Source organism: Muntiacus reevesi, chromosome 13 (genome assembly GCF_963930625.1).
Source record: "Muntiacus reevesi chromosome 13, mMunRee1.1, whole genome shotgun sequence".
In the NCBI taxonomy this organism is placed as follows: Eukaryota; Metazoa; Chordata; class Mammalia; order Artiodactyla; family Cervidae; genus Muntiacus; species Muntiacus reevesi.
In genome coordinates, this window is record NC_089261.1 from 53,864,608 (window position 1) to 53,879,643 (window position 15,036).

The 15,036-nt window shown below is 42.0% G+C and overlaps 1 protein-coding gene across 1 annotated transcript in view; it reads right to left on the minus strand.

The window, feature by feature from the left end:
- The window catches only part of TBC1D9 (TBC1 domain family member 9), a 128,540-nt gene that overhangs the window by 57,872 nt on the left and 55,632 nt on the right, over nucleotides 1-15,036 (minus strand). Inside the window, exon 3 of the mRNA XM_065903915.1 lies at nucleotides 3,373-3,491. Within this exon, the coding sequence (XP_065759987.1) occupies nucleotides 3,373-3,491 (119 nt within the window). The remainder of the gene's footprint in view (nucleotides 1-3,372; nucleotides 3,492-15,036) is intronic.

Genomic DNA, 15,036 nt, shown 5'->3' on the forward strand with positions numbered 1-15,036 from the left:
AGCATAGCACATGGAATCTAGAAAAACGGGACAGATGGACCTATTTGCAGGGCAGGAATGGAGACACAGATCTAGAAATTGGACCTATATGACACTTCAAAGTTATCAATGCCTTCAGAGAAGGGGAGCCAAAAATATGTAAGAATGAAAAAGGAAATGAATGAGTGAATGGATGAAAGGGACAGAATGAAAACAACTAACATTGTTTTCTCAACTAACCCAGTTAGTTAGTTGTAACCCAACTAACACTGCAGTTGGGTCCTTAGGCAATGCCAATGGCCAATCAACTCCGAGTGAGCAGGGAGACCCCCAAGCCTAATGTCCGCTCTCCTGCAGCAAAGTTCTGACCTGAAGCCAGAAGAATACTAGAAAAGACCGATGTAGAACAAACCAAATGACACCCATATGTTTAGAGGAGGAACATTAAATTCAAACTACACTATCTAAGGGGCTTCCCTAGTGACTCAGACAGTAAAGAATCTACCTGCAATGCGGCAGACCCGGATTCGATGCCTGGGGTTGGGAAGATTCCTTGGAGGAGGGAGTGGCTACCAACTCCAGTGTTCTTGCCTGGAGAATCCCATGGACAGAGGAGCCTTGCAAGCTACAGTCCACGGGGTCACAAAGAGTCGGACATGAGAGAGACTAACACTTTCACTTTTTCATGCTATCTAAAGAACTCATAAGTACTACATATCTAGAATGCTCATTGAAATTTTAAAAAGAAAAATTCCTTTAAATATGAGAGGATTTATAAAGACAAAGAGGTGAAAAACATCACTAAAACACATGAATATCAACAGACCAGGCCTCACTAACTAGTTTCAACACTAAGGATGATAATCCCTAAAGTTCCACTTTTAACTTTCCCAACTTCAAGAATAAAAAGAGGGTTCACAATGCAGCATCTCTTCAGATTACTGTAACTTTAGCCAGGTGGACCAGATGATGGAACAAAGGGATGGAATGATGTCCTTTCTATATGTTCTATGTTGTTCTTGCTGGTCAGTTGCTCAGTCATGTCTGACTCTTTTGTGACACCATGGACTATAGCCTGCCAGACTCTTCTGTCCATGGGATTTCCCCAGCAAGAATATCAGACTGGTTTGCCATGTCCTCCTCCAGGGGATTTTCTTGACCCTGGGATCGAACCCGCATCTCCTGCACTGGCAGGTGTACTCCTTACCACTGAGCCACCAGGGTATATATGTTCTATAGGTTCTACGTAGTATGAAATAGGTCACCCCTGTTCTAGGCAACAGCTCCATGTAATTTTGTAAAATTGCTGCAATCCAAATATTCAGGACATCCAATACAAATTTAAATACACAAAGGATATTGACAGGTAGTTCATAAAAAGGGGAACATTAACTTAGCAAACATGAAAAAATATTCAAACTCATAATCAAAGACAGAAAAATGAAAACAATAAGACACCAACTTTTACTTACTAAATTTGAAAAACTACTTAAACAATTATAATGCTGAAAGCAAGCAACAGTATAATCACACAGGGATTCTAACATACTGACAATATCTATTAACATCCATTAAAAGCATTTAAACTTACTTAACCCATTAACCAACATTTTGTAATCTATCCTAGCTTCTCGGCCTTTTGGCTAAGATCAAGTGTAATCTCTCCTAATAAAGAGAAAAACTATAAGAAAAGTTACATATGAACAGCAGAATTCACTGTATTATTGTTTGTACCTGACTCCCACTAGTCTAAAAGTTAGGGAGACTTATATAAGGAGGAATAGTAAGGTCAATTATGGAGTAATATTCAGTTATTATAATAATAGCTAGTTATACAACAATATAGTAGATATCAGAGAAAAAAGATATGATACAAAGTTATATGTGTAGTCAGACTTCTATTAGGATAAATACGCATACAAGAAATCTAAAAAGAAAAAAACAAAAGTTATCTATGGTGTTTGGATTATGGTTACCTCTGCAGTTAATTATAACATTTATAATTTTTAAAAGTTAATTAGGTCGCAAAACAAATAAATGTGTTGGTTCCCTTCATTACTGGACAATCTGTGGGTGCTTAAACCTTCTATTTGCACATGAATGATTTTCACACATAATTGCATTAATAGAAATTCCTTTCTCATAATTGGTTTCAGGGGAATTAAATCTGACATTTTTGATGTAATGAAAATGGTAAAACGAATGGCTATTTGACCGAGAATTTGCTCCTGCTTTATTTATTTACTTCTCTTAACGTTCTTCCTACCACTTTTGATTTGCACCTATTTCCCAAAGACAGTAACACCCAAGGAAGGACAATGAAAAGCTATAATAAATCTAGACAGCATATTAAGAAGCAGAGACGTCACTGTGCTTACAAAGGTCTGCACAGTCAAATCTATGGTTTTGCAGTAGTCATGTACGGATGTGAGAGTTAGACCATAAAGAAGGCTGAGTGCCGAAGAATTGATGCTTTTGAACTGTGGTGTTGGAGAAGACTCTTGAGTCCCTTGGACTGCAAGGAGATCAAATCAGTCAATCCTAAAGGAAATCAATCCTGAATATTCCCTGGAAGGACTGATGCTGAAGCTGAAACTCCATACTTTGACCACTTGATGGAAAGAGTTGACTCAAAGATCCTGATGCTGGGAAAGATTAAGAGCAGGAGGAGAAGGGGGAGACAGAGGATGAAATGGTTGGATGGCATCACCAACTCGATGGACATGAGTTTGAGCAAGCTCTGGGGGATAGTGGAGGACAGGGAAGCCTGGTGTGCTGCAGTCCATGGGGTCACAAAGAGTCGGACAACTGAAAGAATGAACAACAGCAACAACAAAAAGGTAACTGAGAACCTCAGCAGTGGTTCCTGGAAGGAGAAGACCCCTCCTGCCTCTGTTTCCCCACCAACCGCTGCCCCCTTTCACCCAGCCCCTCCTATAGGATCAAATTAGGAGTCCTCAGACTCCCCCACTTACATTACTTCCCAGAAATTCAGACACATGACTCAAACCAAAGGAAGATTTATCAAATCTGATTGGTTTTATCGGCAAAGCTCTCCATTATTCAAGAATATATATATTTTTAATTTGGAAGTTGCCATGTTTTCTAAGCTTACTGATGCTTTTCAATGTCTCCCACAAATGATAAAGTAAATGTGGTCAACTGTTAATAACAGAAGAATGTGGGTAAAGGATCTCCAGGTATGTTTTACACACTTCTTACTTTTGCAGTTTTTCGGTAAGTTTAAAATTCTTCCCAGTGAAAAGCCGTTGTCTTAAATTCCACTAACTTAAGAAATACTGAATCACTGTGTTGTGTACCTAGAACTAACACAGTGCGGCAAGTTAATTATATGTTAATAAAAATAAATAAATAAAATAAATAAAGCACTACCTGTATTTTTCCTCTTACAAACGTGGTGATATCGTTCTCATTTTCAAAGATGGAAAGTGTCTGCAGCAGATTCTGCTCCAGCCATTCCCAGTGTTCAGTGATTTCTTTTCTGGAACCACCTGTACAAACATAAAATGGTAATAATGAACGTCAGCATGTAAACGATACTTTCAAACCAGGCCCACTCCATCCCTATGTACTGCCATCAGCTCTGCCTGCTAATACTTTCTATCAGAGCAAGTCACACAGAAGACTTTGAAAGATGTATCAGAAATCCAAGAGTAAGTACAGTGTGTGGTCACATCTGATCAGGTGAGTCCAGAAACTTTGGTGACAGTCTTTTACGGGGGGAAGGCAGCAACGTTTCTCCCGTTCACTTTTCTGGGTTGGGAACTTAGCCCTATCCTCTTTTCTCCCTCCTGCAATCTGCACTTTTCAAGGGAAGGCAGATCTTGTCAGGAGAGTAGGTTACAGTTGTTAAGTTGCAACAATAGGAGGCCTTTGGTTATGTCCCTGGAGATCTGATGTAACCACTGCCTATAATGGGCAAAAAATGATCCTCCCTCCCTTCAATTATGAATGAGATGTGAAAATGGACTATCACTAGGGAATAGCAGCCCTGTTCTCACCAGCACAGTTCCTCTGAATTGTAATGGGATGAGGTCATCCTCAGAGCCTCCATCCAAGTCAGAAACAAGAAGCGAAAGTCATCTCGCCGGCCAACCTGCAAACTGAAACAACCTAAGCCTGGGAGAGTAGATAACAGGCACCCTGATCTCTGTCCACAACTGCAGGGCAAAACAGGGATGCCAACCCAATGTCACTGTCAAGACACTAGAGCAAATTCCCTTCTTTTATTTTTTTCTTGCCCGTGCGACTGTTAATGACCTTGCAAAACAGTTTGTTAGAAGTCATCCCTATTTATAAATTGTATGTACTATTCGTTCCAGAATTAAAGAAAGATTTTGCAACTCTACTGATTCACTCCTTCAGATGTCTCCTTAAGATTTCCAAGTTATCTTTTAATTGATTTCTTAAAAACAGCTTCTCTCTGTTCTTTGTCACCAGTAACTGCATATATCTCAGAATCTCACTCTGGTAACTGACTGGGAAAAGCAAGAGATACAAATGTGTCCACAGTGATACTCAGAACTGTGAGGAACAGGACTAAAATCTCCTGGGGAATAAGAGGCACATTTGGAGAGGGAAGTGGCAACTCATTCCAGCATTCTTGCCTGGAGAATTCCATGGACAGGGGAGCCTGGGGGGCTACCTACAGTCCATGGGGTAGCAGAGAGTTGGATATGACTGAGCGACTAACACTTTCACACTTGGAGGGTTTTCAGATCCACTGGTCGAGGAAAGGCAAAACCAAAACAAACCCACATTCATTTTCTTTTACTCTGAGCCTGAACACCGAAACTGCCCACATGGAATGCTTCTGTAGAGGATGAAGAATAAATCTCTGAGTTAGGAGGCAGTCCTATGGAAACACGAAGGAAGAGGCTGTCTGGAGCTCTTCACAGGCCCTTTCCACGGCTCACTCTTTCCGGTCACAGTCAAGCACGTGGAAAAGCGACCGATGACGCTGCACTATGCTGTCATGGCAAGAGCTGGAACTCATGAAACCTGGGTGCCCCTCCCTCTCCCCAGCAGCCGACTGGGTGCCGTTAGCCAGTCTGCTTCATCTTTCTCTGTCTCAAACTCTTTACATGTAAAAACAAAAACCTTATTCATTTCAGAGAAATGTTATTACAAAAATCACATGGAATAATGTCTATAGATACACTTTGTAAAGTAGAAAACAGTGTCCAAATGCAAAATACAATGCTCATTTGGAATATGTCAGAAATGAGTCATTCTGGAGCTAGCCAGAGAGTTTTAAGACATTTTAGACCTTAAAATTTTAAATAGGCATTGGAAAACTTTCTAAAATATACTGTGTCCTTCCTTGCCTGTAAACAGGTCACCAGTATCCCCAGCTGTGGATGGCTGGGCGATAATGACAGAGCCCAATCCAGAGTCATGCTGGCTACATACCCTCCCCCGCCGTCCCATCTGCACTCGCTGGCAACTGTTAGATATCCTCACCTCAGGCACTTCTGGGGACCCAGGGGAACAAAGAACTTCTGCAGACCCCCCCTGGCGCAATTCCCAGCCTCTGATTTTGCCTCTCCTCCGCCCCTGCCTATGTTGATAGCAGATGTGCCCTCCAGAGGCTGGTTTGCACAGGTCCCTCGGCTCAGCCGGGACAGTCTGCCTGCGGACTGGTATACCGCCCTGCGCTGCCCTTTACCAGCGCAGGTACCTGACCTGAGAGTCCCTGTTACGCTGCGGTGGCAGCTGACCGCAAGTCAGCCTCACTGTTCCTTGGTTATCCTGCATAGAACCCACCAGCTGCAGGGCCCAGGGCAGACCGGGTGTGCCCTCACCTTTGCACACACTGCCTGCAGTTTTCATGTGCACCCTAGCACCCCCCAACACACACACACACACACACACACATACACATACACACACACACCCCAGAGCCACGGTGGAAATGGTATATGCATAAATGCACTCATTTAACGTCCAAGTCTACCTCCAGTTGTCATGGGTGTTATATGAAGGTCTTCATGACTGACCCCATTTTTAAGCAGCCATCTGAGCACGCCTATATCGAAGTTCAGGTTTTCTACCCACGTTGTTTCCCCATCTGTTGCCTTCTTTGCTGCTCTAGGACCTCCTGCTCATCAGTCTGCCTCACCGTTCCGTCATTTCCACAACCTCCACCTGCCACCCCCTAACACCACTCTCACCCTTGGCTTTTTCTCCTTGCCTGGGATGTAAGTCCCCCCAGTTCTGTGATCACCACCAACGTCCCCCTCTCCACCCCCCGCCGCTGCTTGCGTTCCTCCATCTGCTGTTGCTTCTCTCATACTAGTCACTGTCACATGAAAAGCCTAGCCTCTTGGAGTCATCACCAGCCACTTACACCTCCCTTTATAGAAGAAGTGTTGAGACGGCAAATCTCAGTATCTTTATTTTTTGTTTGTTTTAAATTAATTTATTAATTTTAACTGGAGGTTTTTGTGGTGGTTTTTGCCATCCATCGACATGAATCAGCCATGGGTGTACATGTGTCCTCATCCTGAAACCCCTCCCACATCCCTCCCCACCCCATCCCTCTGGGTTGTCCCAGAGCACCAGCCTTGAGTGTCCCACGTCAGGAATCAAACTTGTACTGCTCATCGATTTCACATATGGTAACATACATGTTTCAATGCTCTTCTCTCAAATCATTCCACCCTTGCCTTCTCCCACAGAGCCCAAAAGTCTGTTCTTTACATCTGTGTCTCTTCTGCTGTCTTGCCTATAGGGTTGTCATGACCGTCTTTCTAAATTTCATATATATGAATTAATATACTGTATTGGTGTTTCTCTCTCTGATTTACTTCACTCTGTATAATAGGCTCCAGTTTCATCCACCTCATTAGAACTGACTCAAATGCATTCTTTTTTATAGCTGAGTAACATTCCATGGTGTATATGTACCACAGCTTTCTTATCCATTCGTCTGCCGATGGACATCTAGGTTGCTTCCGTGCCCTAGCTATTACAAACAGTGCTGCAATGAACACTGGGGTACACATGTCTCTTTCAATTCCAAATCTCAGTGTCTTTAGGTCTTCAGTTTTTTGTGCAATGCTTTGGGCCTGCTTCTGTGCTACCAAGGAGGTTTCAGGTTTCTTCTGGCTATATCCAAGCCTAAGGTTACAAAGTTCCAGAAGATAGGTTGTAGATAAGGGAGAACTGTGTACAACATTATAAGAAACCATTATCAGCATAAATGAGAAAAGAAAAAGACACAGATGTCATCAGCCAACAGTAGTTTCAGGAATTAACTATGGCTTCTGATCCATACCCAATAGACATTTGCCAGGGAGAGGAAGGGAAATAAACCTTTTACATTTATATTTACTCTGCAAATGCACCATATTCTCTGATCACTTTCCTAAAGGCACACAAAATAAATGAGGACATGTGTTTAAGGCTCCAGGCTCTGGAGACAGGAAATACGAGGACGCCTACCTAGAAGGCAGGGCTGGATTCCTCCCCCAGCGGACAGGGCACATTCTAAAGATGCCAATCAAATATAAGCAAGGTGAAAAGACAGCCTTCAGAATGGGAGAAAATAATAGCAAATGAAGCAACAGACAAAGGATTAATCTCAAAAATATACAAGCAACTCCTGAAGCTCAATTCCAGAAAAATAAACGACCCAATCAAAAAATGGACCAAAGAACTGAACAGATATTTCTCCAAAGAAGACATACAGATGGCTAACAAACACATGAAAAGATGCTCAACATCACTCATTATCAGAGAAATGCAAATCAAAACCACAATGAGGTACCACTACACGCCAGTCAGGATGGTTGCTATCCCAAAGTCTACAAGCAATAAATGCTGGAGAGGGTGTGGAGAAAAGGGAACCCTCTTACACTGTTGGTGGGAATGCAAACTAGTACAGCCACTGTGGAGAACAGTGTGGAGATTCCTTAAAAAACTGGAAATAGAACTGCCATATGACCCAGCAATCCCACTGCTGGGCATACACACCGAGGAAACCAGATCTGAAAGAGACACGTGCACCCCAATGTTCATCACAGCACTGTTTATAATAGCCAGGACATGGAAGCAACCTAGATGCCCATCAGCAGACGAATGGATAAGGAAGCTGTGGTACATATACACCATGGAATATTACTCAGCCATTAAAAAGAATTCACTTGAATGAAACTGGAGCCCATTATACAGAGTGAAGTAAGCCAGAAAGATAAAGACCAATACAGTATACTAACACATATATATATGGAATTTTAAAAGATGGTAACGATAACCCTATATGCAAAACAGAAAAAGAGACACAGATGTATAGAACAGACTTTTGGACTGTGGGAGAAGGCGAGGGTGGGATGTTCTGAGAGAATAGCACTGAAACAAGTATACTATCAAGGGTGAAACAGATCACCAGCCCAGGTTGGATGCATGAGACAAGTGCTCGGGGCTGGTGCACTGGGAAGACCCAGAGGGATGGGATGGGGAGGGAGGTGAGAGGGAGGATCGGGATGGGGAACACATGTAAATCCATGGCTGATTCATGTCAATGTATGGCAAAAACCACTACAATACTGTAAAGTAATTAGCCTCCAACTAATAAAAATAAATGAAAAAAAAAATCAAAAAACAAACAAAAAATGAAGTGGTTTTTAGAAGCAAAAAATAAATAAATAAAATAAAAGTTCTCTTTGAAAGCAGGTGTCCACTTCCCATCTCGGAACAAACTGAAGGGTACTGCTCAGAGGTCACAGAGCAAATGTCCTGCTAACAGTTTCAGAGCAACTGACGCTGTTGCCAGATCACCCTTTAGGAGAGAGGGAGACTCCAAAAGAAACATGTTGGAATCCTGACTGTTCCTTATATAGCACTCTTTCATTTCTCAAGAAAGTAAGCACAAGGGGTACAGTGTTTAAGAGCCTGGAACTTTGCTTCTGTCACTGTCTAAAGTGAGATAACCGGAAGCTCTTCTGCCATGACTCTGAGAGAGGGCTGGTCTATTTACCCAACCGTTTGGGCAAAATGTGTTAGGCGCTCAGAAGAGAAAGGAAGGACTTGGCAGTCGACTTTTTGGCAAGGCTGCTTCAACAGAGATACAGCAGGAACAAGCTGACCCGATGTGCAATCAGCTGAAACAACAAAGAAAGCTGTGTTGGGTAGGAGACGCCTTCAGGAAACCCAAGATAAAGCTTTTTGCTATGGGTAAAACTGGATCAATACTTGAGGGGCTTAAGAGTATTTAGAAATTAATTTTGGAAAAATAAGAATCTTTACCATTTGCAGGGCTGTGTTTTGTTTTCAGAATACTAGGCACAGGCCCCGTGTGTATATCTGGGCAAAATTTAAACACTACCTACAATGACGGAAAATACTGAATCAGCCTAGTCTTATTTCTCATCTGGTTTGAGATGTATCTCAGAGTATAGGAAGTCCACTTGAAATAAAAAACCAGAGGTATTAAGATAGACAAAATGGATTCAATTGTATCTGGCCTCTGAGGATTAAGAATTTACTTAAGTAAGACTTCACTGATGGCGATTCAGTGGATATCTTCTTCATTGCATGACTAATATTAACAAAATTGGGTTTTGGGACTGCAGCACTGACTTTAAAACCTGAATTCAAGTATACCTCATATGGTATATTTCCTCTGATCAAGAGGGTATGTGTGCACGTGTACAGATATATATGTATGTGTCTATGCAAAAATAAAAACCTCTTGTGACACAGCAGAAAACAAAACCAAGCAAAACAAATTCACTAAACCTCCCAGGGATTAAAAAACAACTAATCTAGTATTTTCAGATACTGGAACAGGCTGCTTAGATCCCAAAACTGATCCAGTTCTCAAAAGAATACTGCTTGAAGCTACTTAAATAAAGGTGAAAGGGAATTATCTATTTTATGGCCTCAGACACATACAATCTTAGCCCCAAAGATGATAATGTTGTAATTTAAATACAAAATAAAGTAAAGGATAATACCCAATATGACTGAGTGACCCTTGCTGTCTCTGTGGGAGTGACAAAGCCACCAATGTACCACCTACACCCAGAAAAAGGACAAACCTGCCTCTGGAGAGGGCAAGATACACAACACCAAAATAGTGCACTGATCTGAACAGTTTTAGAAACAAAAGGGAAATTGATGTTTTAAAAACCCACCTCCATCGACATGTACACACTGCTGTATTGAAAATGGATAGCCAACAAGAACCTGCTGCCTATCACAGGGACTCTGCTCAATGTTACATGCCAGTCTGCATGGCAGAGGGGTCTGGGGGAGAAGAGACACACGTGTGTGGGTGGCTGAGTCCCTCCGCCGTCCACCTGCTGTTAATTGATTATATTCCAACACTAAAAAAAACTTCAGAAATCTACATCCCATATTAAAGCTAAAATTTCAAACAAGGTAAACAGTGATAATGATGTGTTTTCTATTACTTATTTGTGCTTATTTACCAAGACCAGGTGCCACGATTTCACTATAGACATGGAATCTCACAGCACTCCTACCAGTAAGTCCAATTACCCTCCTTTTATAGATGAGGACGCTGAGGCTTCCACATCCTATGAAATCAAATTCAGATTTTTCTGCCCCTAAATGCTTGCTCTTAATTGCTACAGTTCCACCTACTGACATAGTTTAGAAGTGAGGCTAAATATCCCTAGAGGTTAGACTATCTGGAGTAATATAGAGCCTGATTATCAGCGAGACAATATTACATAATAGCTCAGAGCACAGACTCTGATGTCGAAAAAGTACATCTGGTTTAAATCCCTCCATACCAAACAGAAGTGTTGTGACCATGGAAAAGTTACTTAACCTCTTTGTGCTTCAGATTCCTCATCTGTAATATGGAGGTAACAACACCTACCATAGGAGCTGTGCTGGAGATTAGGGACAATAACACGTGTAAAGTCCCCAGCACAGGTCTAGAATACACCAATGCAAAGCACTAAGCAGCTACTTTTGCTATTACCATCATAAGCAAGAAAGCACAAAGATCTCATCTTGAAATGTGATGTAGAAGATATTTTGACGTTGAAGATACTTCTCATTTCTGATGTCAGAGCACTAAAAACCAGCTGCTGAACTGTTGCCTGACTAGCATACATTCAGCACACATCTCTCTGGCCCTGACACCATTATGTATGGAATGCAGAGTGTACATATAATTGAAGTAAAGCAAGCCTAGCAATCCTTGTCTAACTATTAGAAGCTTCTTACATAACTCTGCTTACAGTCTCTTACAGGTCCTAATAGTGTGCTCATAGGTTAGTCATCACTTGAGAAAAGAGGCTCAGGTAACTCATTCAACCTGGGCAGTAAGAATTAGTGGTTGACGTCATTATTTTGCTTATTTTACTTAAATGCCAAGGTCCTCTCCTACCTGATGGACAGAATGTAAATGGCTATCTTTCTGGAGGGCAACCAGGCTAATGACACTAAAAGCCTTCTTTGATTCAGCATATCTACTTCTATAAATTTATCCTAAAGTGATAATTAAAGGAATGTGGAAATTTTTGGTGTAGAGGATACTAAGATTTTTCAAAATGCAGTTATCATTAGGGGAAAAAAACACAGATTTCCAAAAAACAGCACATCAGGTAGGTAAATTACATTATATACACAATAAAATATTATCTACCTGTTAAAATTGACAGGATAGACATATTTTCTTGACATACAAAGACTATCCATATATGTATATCAGACACATATATGTATGAATATACACATATGTATACATGTATATGGAGAAGGCAATGGCACCCCACTCCAGTACTCTTGCCTGGAAAATCCCAAGGATGGAGGAGCCTGGTAGGCTGTAGTCCATGGGGTCACAAAGAGTCGGACACGACTGAGTGACTTCACTTTCACTTTTTACTTTTATGCAATGGAGAAGGAAATGGCAACCCACTCCAGTGTTCTTGCCTGGAGAATCCCAGGGACGGGGAACCTGGTGGGCTGCCGTCTATGGGGTCGCACAGAATCGGACACGACTGAAGTGACTTAGCAGCAGCAGCAGCATACATATATATATACATATGCGTATTTGTGTCTTATAGATACACGAAAGTATAAAGAGACACATATAGACACACACACACACATACATATAAAATCTGGAAGGTGAAGATTTATAATGCAGTAATTATTGATTTTTGGAGAAGGAAATGGCAACCCACTCCAGTGTTCTTGCCTGGAGAATCCCAGGGATGGAGGAGCCTGATGGACTGCCGTCTATGGAGCTGCAGAGTTGGACACGACTGAAGCAACTTAGCAGCAGCATTACTGTTTTTTAATATTTTCTTTTCTTTGCTTATCTATATTTTCTAGTTTCCTGAAATAAATATGTACTGCTTATACATAAAAAGTAAGTGCTTTTATTTAAGCTGCTCTGTTCCCAAAGAGAAAAGAATAGTTCCTGAGGTACACAGACCAAGGAAACATGAATACTGGCCAACCTCCACATTACGTGTATGTCATATGAAAGGCAACTAAATCACCCAGCATTTCGCTATCTAGTGTAGAGAAATAGGAGAAGCAAAACCAGTTAGCACCCTGTCATTAAACTCCAGGTCTCAGTAGCTGCTGACTAAAAGATTGTTTTATCATAAAAGCCAGCATGGTAGCATTTAAAAAGACCTGGGCTGGGCGTGGAGGGGGCTGAGAACGTGACCTCACCCCTGCATCAACTGGCTGTAACTGGCACGTGAACTTGGGCACTTTGCTTTGCCTCTGGACCCTGTCACAATCAGAGCCCTGGACAAGGTCATGGCTACTCTTTCCATTCTGAAAATGAATGCCTACATGGGCCCAGATGAGGTTCTAAGATGGTAAAGAAAAGGGAAACTAAATCAATGGGCAGAGAATCAAGGCACCATTCAGGGCTGGTGTGATCTGCGAGATGCCATCAAGCACACAGCCTCCACCCCATTCCCTTTGTTAGTCCTGCTGGACAGTCAGCTGTGCCCCCAGAGAACTGTCTACATTTCTCTCTGTCTCTCCAATTGTAACTGTTGTGTCCCAGGGCCTTGGAATTATCTGCAATTCTATACGTCCATATTCACTTGGAGGGCTTTCCAGGAGGTGCAGTGGTAAAGAATCTACCTGCCAAGGCGAGAGACACAGGAGACTCAGGTTAGATCCCCTGGAGAAGGGAATGGCAACCCACTCCAGTATTCTCGCCAGTATAATCCCATGGACAGAGGAGCCTGGTGGACTATAGTCCATGGGGCTGCAGAGTCAGACACGACTTAGCAACTAAATAGCACAGCAGAATATTCTTATGAGGCTGTATAACGTTTCTTACTGTTTGAACCTCCCAGTTCTGATCGTGTGCATGTGCATGATCAGTTGTGTCTGACTCTTTGTAATCCCATGGACTGTAGCCCACCAGGCTCCTCTGTTCATGGAATTTTCCAGGCAAGAATACTGGAGTGGGTTGCCGTTTCCTTTTCCAAGGGATCTTCCTGACCCCGGGATTGAACCCAGGTCTCTTGTGTTTCCGGATTCTTAGTTCTTCTTGTGGGGACAGCCAAATGGGTTGCCTTCTGCTTAAGACCCTGAAGTTTGAGGAGGGCAAAGGACTGAGCTCTCTCCTGCCTCTGGGGCACCAAGGCCAAGACCCCAGCTGCTGTGGGAACACCTGCAGCTGTCGAGTGCCCCAGTGAGAGCACAAGTGTAAAATATGCACTCACTGGTGGGAGGCAGGCAGGACTGTCAGAGCATAACCAGTTCAGCAAAGTACTCTGGACCAATTCCTAAGGCACTACTTCCTTTATGTTCTCAGAAATGGCAGGGAATTCCCCGGTGGTCCGTGGTTAGGACTTGAGCTTTCATTGCCAGGGCCCTGGGTTCAATCCCTGGTCAGGAATTAAGACATCGCCAGCTGCATGTTGCAGTAAAAAATAATAATAGTAATAAAGTAAACAATTTAAAAGGAAAAATAAATAGCAAAAAACGATATGTTACTGCACAAACCACAGAACAAAATGCAAGTCAGCAGGCTGGAATCGATGGCACAATGGAACATCCACCAAAAACAACAGTGGCTTCATTTTGTGAAGTGGCAGCGAAAAGAAAAAGTCATTATTTAGGCAGTTTTTGGCTCCCCTTCCCAAATGAAAGGTATCAGTGCCAAAGAAACATAATAAATCAATTTCTTCAAGTCAATCTGCATACAGATGATAGAACACAGTAAAAAAAAAGCATCTGAAAACAATGTTTCAACAAATAACTCCTGTTTTTTGCTTCCCTCTTCTTTCTGTTCATACTGTGAATGACTGAGTGAGCATTATACTGGAGTAAGTCATGCAAGGTATAAAACTAGGTCCTGCCTGGCTCCATGTGGCTCAAATCTAAGACAGTCATACGACTAGAATTTACCACTAAGACAGCTACTCTCCTACAGAAAGTGGAAGACATTGATTGCAGACGCGCCCTTAGTTCACTTTACACAAATCAAAGATTCACAAGGCATGTGGCATAAAAACAGAGGTTTTGCAATCCTATGGATTCTACAGGGCAATGAGTCAGACAATCTTCTGTTGAAATTTCTCTTATAGCAACGACTCATAAAATCAGAGCAAATTAGTGGTTAGGTCTCCACACTACACTGTGGAGAGCCCAGGTTTGACCCCTGCTTAGAAAACTAAGATTTCACAAGCCTCAAGGTGCAACACCCCCCCCCCCAAAAAAAAGAGCATATTAAAAAGCTCTTGCCAGACAGTCCCACCAAATATCAACTTTAGAGCTTACAGAAAAAAAAAATTTTTTTTTAAATTACAAACTGAAAAGAACCTTTTTAAGTTAGCAACTTCAGCTCTTAAAATCTCCTGAAAGGGAGCCAGGCATTTGGGTTTTAAAGAAAATCAATAAGAAGGAACAATTCGTGGGTGAATGAACTTTAACAGAGGTTGTGGACTCTCACTTCTGTGGAGTCTTCTACAAGGAAATTCTGGGTAATCAATATATTCAAAAGCTACAACCGTTCCAAGTCTATTATAATGAGATCATGCACGTGTGACAGGCATCATCTCCTTGAGGTATAAA